Source organism: Bombina bombina, chromosome 3 (genome assembly GCF_027579735.1).
Source record: "Bombina bombina isolate aBomBom1 chromosome 3, aBomBom1.pri, whole genome shotgun sequence".
Taxonomy (NCBI): domain Eukaryota; kingdom Metazoa; phylum Chordata; class Amphibia; order Anura; family Bombinatoridae; genus Bombina; species Bombina bombina.
In genome coordinates this window covers 412,638,539-412,644,538 of record NC_069501.1, presented here as the reverse complement: position 1 = coordinate 412,644,538, position 6,000 = coordinate 412,638,539, and the positions used below count along the sequence as shown (strand labels likewise).

Sequence of the window (6,000 nt, the reverse complement as noted above, 5' to 3'; positions counted from 1 at the left end):
TCTTGCGCATGTGCAGTGAGCGCCACAAACCTCCAGCAGCTGATTATACGTCACCGAAAGTGACGTTGTACACACATTCCTATGGTAGACATCTTCTTTTAGAACACCGGCCCCCTGTGAGTTTGTGCAGATGCTCAGTAGGATCTTGTTCCCCAGAAAGTGGGAATATAAAAAGACTATGCAAAATTTGATAATGGAAGTAAATTGGAAAGTGTTTTAAAACTGCATGTTATGTCTTAATCATAAAAGTTTATTTTGACTTGAGTGTCCCTTTAAGAACATTTTGAATATTCAACCCTCGCTAATATTCTCAATAGAAGGTCCCATAACAGCCATTTATCAGTAATAATAACCTTTTAAGGTAAGAAAATTAGATTTTTGATTCATTTACACGAATAAAGAGTAAAAATTTAAGAGTAAACATTCTATTTTATCACAACCCAAAGAGATTTTTCTAAGCGTTCTCTAAAGTTTACACCACCATAGTCAAAATAGTTTGACAGCTACAAAAGCAAGAAAAACTACATTGCCCACAATGCATTACAGAGCACATCAGGTGTTCTGGCAGATCAGCCCATTCCTTAGTGTAGTGTGTTGGATCTGATTGGTTCTAGACTGGGAAGGGGCGTCGTGTTTCTCTGAGCTGGCATGCTAGCTAACGGATAAGTTGATGACAGATACAGAGATGAGCCGTGTTCGCTGGATTAGTGTTGCAGGCTCTGTTATTGGAGTGCTACTAGGTGTATTAGCATTACTTGTGATCGGGCTGCTAATCAGGACATACACCCTGCCTGAGAGAGAAAAGCCATGGCGTGCAGAGGGAGCACGAAGCGCTGTGCTAGGAGAAAAAGAGAGAAGACAACTAATAGAAGCACTGAAAGGTTAACCGTTACAGTAATCTGTGGCTAGGGGATGGGAGGGGAACGCATGAGCTACTGCTGAAAAGTAAATGGGGGAAACACAGACATTAGTGACTGAGAGACTTTAGAATCTATTACTAGTATTAGAAGTTTGTGAGTGTGCTGCTAGTGACTGTAAGGTGAAAACCTGGTGCTACATTACTGTTATAAAGGGTGACAGCCTGTAACTAGAGACTGGATGGTGAGAATCTGGTCATAGTGATTGAAGTAATGGAATGATAAAGTGACTGGAGATTGAGTGGGTCTAGATCACTGGTTTTCAAACCTGTCCTTAGGCCTCCCTAACAGGCGACATTTTGAGGATATCTGAACTGGAGCACAGGTGAAACAATCAGCTAATTAGTAAACATGGTTATTTTACCTGCTGTCATCTAAGGTAATCCTGAAAACCTGTCCTGTTGGGGAGGCCTGAGGACAGGTCTGAAAACCAGTGGTCTAGATACAGAGGAGAGACATTTGTAAAGCCACTGAGAGGCAAGAGACTGAGGTGAGAGAGACTGGGTCTTCTAATGGAGTCTGAGCTCTTAAAATCTGATGGTAAATGGCTAAAAGATAAGAACCTTTCCTATTAGACACGGAAACTATAATCTATCCACGTAGTCTGTGGTAGGTTATTGAAAACTTTAAAGGGACATGAAACCCAGCATTTTTCTTTTATGATTCAGATAGAGCATGCAATTTTAAACAACTTTCTAATTTACTTCTATTATCAGTGTTTCTTTATTCTTTTGGTATCTTTTTTGTTGAAAAGCAGTTACGTAAGCTTAGGAGCCTGCCCATTTCTGGAGCACTATATTGCAGCAGTTTTGCAAAAATGTTATACATTTGCAAGAGCTGTAGATGGCAGCACTATTTCCTGTCATGTAGTGCTACAGATACCTACCTACGTATCTCTTTAACAAAGAATATCATAAGAACAAACAAATTTAATAACAGAAGAAAATTGGAAACTTTTTTAAAAATTGTATGCTCTGTCTGAATCACAAATTAATTGTTTTGGGTTTCATGTCCCTTTAATATCTCTAGGCTGACATTAGAGGTCTTCCTCTTATTTTTATTTTTAGGGGCTGTTCGCATTCCCACAGTTTCTTTCTCTGAAGAAGAGCAAAATACTACTGCCTTGGGAGAATTTGGAGAATACATACGTAAAGGTACCACTTACTTTCTAACTGATTGTCCAAAGCTATTGTAATTGTTGAACTGGGAAAAATACAGGTGTCCCTCAGTTTACGCCGGGGTTAGGTTCCAGAAGGAATGGTTGTAAATCGAAACTGTTGTAAATTGAAACCCAGTTTATAATGTAAGTCAATGGGAAGCGAGGGAGATAGGTTCCAGGCCACTCTCAAAATTGTCATACGTAACACCTAATACATTATTTTTAAAGCTTTGAAAGGAAGGCTTTAAATGCTAAACAGCATTATAAACCTAATAAAATAATCACACAACACAGAATATATAACTAAACTAAGTTAAATGAACAAAAACATTTGCTAAACAGCATTATAAACCTAATAAAATAATCACACAGTACAGACTTCACTTGCATTTTTCTGCAAACAGTTCTTTCTATGCATTCTAATCTGGACTGATTTATAGACAGGAAGATCTTGTTCCTTTGAAATCTGCTCGATAGCTCAGGTCTGGTTAAACTGATTAATTTCAGCTTGCTTGACTTTGCTGCAACACAAGCGGACAGCTCCACCTACTGGCTATTTTAATAACTGCACTGCTTCTCAATGCTTTTCAATAGCAGTCACATGACTCGAAAAAAGGTTGTTATTCTGAAACGGTGTAAATTGAACCGTTGTAAAACGAGGGCCACCTGTAAATGTAAAACTGAATTCAACAGAATTTGTAATTTTACATATACTTGATACTAGAGTGACTACATTTTTTGAATCTACAGGTTTATTGAATCTGAGAGGCTTTTATCCTTAGAATAAATTGATTTACTTTTAGTTTATGTATGTAAACAAATAAGATAAATTGCATGTGGGTTATGAATAGTGATTCACATGTATTGTATATATTATGCATTAAAGTGAATGTAAATTTTGATGTTTAAGTGCCCGGTTTTTAAAACTTTGATAAAAAACAGGGGCACTTTAATTCATCAAAATTTACATTTCACTCCTGTTGTGAAAAAAAACCTTACCTTTTAAACTTCACAGCAGCTGCTGCTTCCTCCGGTCTCACAAGCCATTTCTGATGTCAGAAATGATTGATAGGTCATCCTCCAATCACAGATTCCCCCCCGGGGGATTCAGAGTCTGATTCACTGCTGTGATTGGAGGAAGCCAGATACCTCATTTTAGACCCAGGAAGAGGCTTTGAAACAGATGGAGGAAGCTGGAGCTGCTGTGAAGATTAAAAAGTAAGTTTATTTTCACAACAGGAGTGAAATGAAAATATTGATGAATTAAAGTGCCCCTGTTTTTAATCAAAGTTTTAAAAACCGGGCACTTTAGCATCACAATTTACATTCACTTTAACTTTTTTTTTTTTTTAAAAGGTCTTTACATTTGTATTATACAATGCCAAAATAGCAGTTATATTTCAGTAAAGGGACGCTGAACCCACATTTTATCTTTAATGATTCAGACAGAGCATGCAATTTTAAGCAACTTTCTAATTTACTCCAGTTATCATTTTTTCTACATTCTCTTGCTATCTTTATTTGAAAAGCATGAATGCAAGTTTAGAAGCCGGTGTTCTTAAATTTAGTCTCGTCTTATAAGAATGCGGGACCCGCGTCACTTCCGGTGACGTGACATCAGCTGTTGGAGTTGTGTGGCGCTCACTGTGCATGCGCAAGCGGCCCGACCTTCCAAAATCAGCTGTTGAAGTCTACGCAACGGGTCGAGAATTTCTACGGCCATTGCATTTCATTGTGCAGGTGCGTAGAATACCGCGCATGCGCACACGGCCCGACTCCGCATCAGAGGGTCCATCATTTCTACAGGCGACTTGCCTTCGATGCGCATGCGTGCACTGCCGTAAACTGGGTAAAAAAACAAACGTACAACTATAACCAATAAAATAAAATATGAGAAGCACAAATTTTAAACTGTTACAATACAGTATAGGGTGGATTCTATTAAACAAATTAATGTACAGTGTCATGTGGCCCCACAAAATGGAACGCTTGGCTAGTGTCTAAATAGGGTGATCACACCAAAGGTTTTTGGAATGAATCATTTACAGATTTAAATTTATGCATTTGCTAAATTATTTTAATAAACATAAAACTATGTGAGATATGTACAACGACTGCATTTTTCAAAAAGACATTGACGTTTCACGCATGCCCATGGCATAGACTGTTCTAAAAATATTATGGTTGTTCTAGACAAGCGTTCCATTTTGTGGGGCCACATGACACTGTACATTAATTTGTTTAATAGAATCCGCCCTATACTGTATTGTAACAGTTTAAAATTTGTGCTTCTCATATTTTATTATATTGGTTATAGTTATATGTTTTTTTTTTTTACCCAGTTTATAGCAGTGCACTGAAGGCAAGTCACCCGTAGAAATTATGGACCTTCTTATGCGGAGTCGGGCCGTGTGCACATGTGCGGTATTCTGCGCGCCTGCACAATTAAATGCAATGGCCATAGAATTCCTCGACCCATTGCATAGCCTTCAACAGCTGATTTTGGGAGGTCGGGCCGCTTGAGCATGCTCAGTGAGTGCCACACACCTCCAACAGCTGATGTCACGGAAGTGACGCGGGTCCCGCATTCTTATAAGTCGAGACTAATTTTAGAACCCCGGCCCATTTTTGGTTCACAACGTGGGTTGTCCTTGATGATTAGTGGATAAATGCTGTCCAGGGTTCTAGACCAAAAATTGACTGGCTCCTTAGCTTAGATGCCTACCCCGGACCATTTTTGGTTCACAACGTGGGTTGTCCTTGATGATTAGTGGATAAATGCTGTCCAGGGTTCTAGACCAAAAATTGACTGGCTCCTTAGCATAGATGCCTTCTTTTTAAAATAAAGATTGTAAGAGAACAAAGAAAAGTTGATAATAGGAGTAAATTAGAAAGTTGCTTAAAATTGCATGCTCTATCTGAATCATTAAAGATTTTTTTTTGGATTTAGTGTCCCTTAAGTAGTGGTACTTTTTATAAGACTAACAATGGATTTTAATATATAGGCAGATTTTTGAGAGCTTCCTCTCTTCCTCAAGTCCGAAGCAATACTAATCAATGTCATAGAATTTACAGATTATACACTGATACAGAATGGATTTAAGAGCAGAAAGTGATACAGAGGTCCTAAGTATAGGTTGAGGAGGGGTGGTTATAAAATCATGAATGTGCATGGAGACTGACAATAGCCAGTGTAAGAAAAAGACACAAAATTAAACTTTCATGGTTCAGATAGAGCTTCTCATTTTTCAGTGTACTTTTGTTATCATATTTAATTTGTTCTCTTGGTATCCTTTGGTGAAAAACATACCTAGATAGGCTTGGGAGCTGCAATGTAGTTACTGGGAGCTAGATGGTGATATATAGCTACGCACATATACCTCATTGGCTCACAAGCTAGCTCCCAGTAGTGCATTGCTGCTCTATGGAGCTGACTTTAACTATGTGTTTAATCCATTTTCAGGAGTTAAACAAATAGTTATACGCAAGCAATAGTGTAATAATAAAATGTTCTAACACACTGGGACATTTTTCTTTTTGTACTTGTATGTCATTTTAAAGCATATACTGACATAAAGAAATGTATGTACATACTATCACTTTACACAGTGAGGAAATCGCAAATAGCATACCTATATATGACCTATATATGCAACGGGGAGAAAAAAAAATTGGCATAAGAGACGAGATACGTTTACAAGTACCTAAGTTTACTAAAGGTAAAATATTATAAGTAACCAGATGAAAGAGGCACAAAATGTTGTCTTTAAAGGGATAGGAAAGTCAAAATTAAACTTGCATGATTCAGATAGAGCCGGTCATTTTAAGACACTTTTAAATTCACTTCTATTTTCAAATGTGCTCCGTTCTCTTAGTTTCCCTTGTTAAAAAATGAATACGCACATATCCTACACTACTGGGAGC

At 37.8% G+C, this 6,000-nt stretch overlaps 1 protein-coding gene across 1 annotated transcript in view; it reads left to right on the top strand.

The window, feature by feature from the left end:
* The first annotated feature begins 628 nt into the window (after positions 1 to 628).
* The window catches only part of PM20D1 (peptidase M20 domain containing 1), a 124,909-nt gene continuing 119,537 nt past the window's right edge, over positions 629 to 6,000 (top strand). Inside the window, exons 1-2 of the mRNA XM_053706604.1 lie at positions 629 to 881; positions 1,985 to 2,071. Of these exons, the coding sequence (XP_053562579.1) occupies positions 671 to 881; positions 1,985 to 2,071 (298 nt within the window). The 5' untranslated portion in view covers positions 629 to 670. The remainder of the gene's footprint in view (positions 882 to 1,984; positions 2,072 to 6,000) is intronic.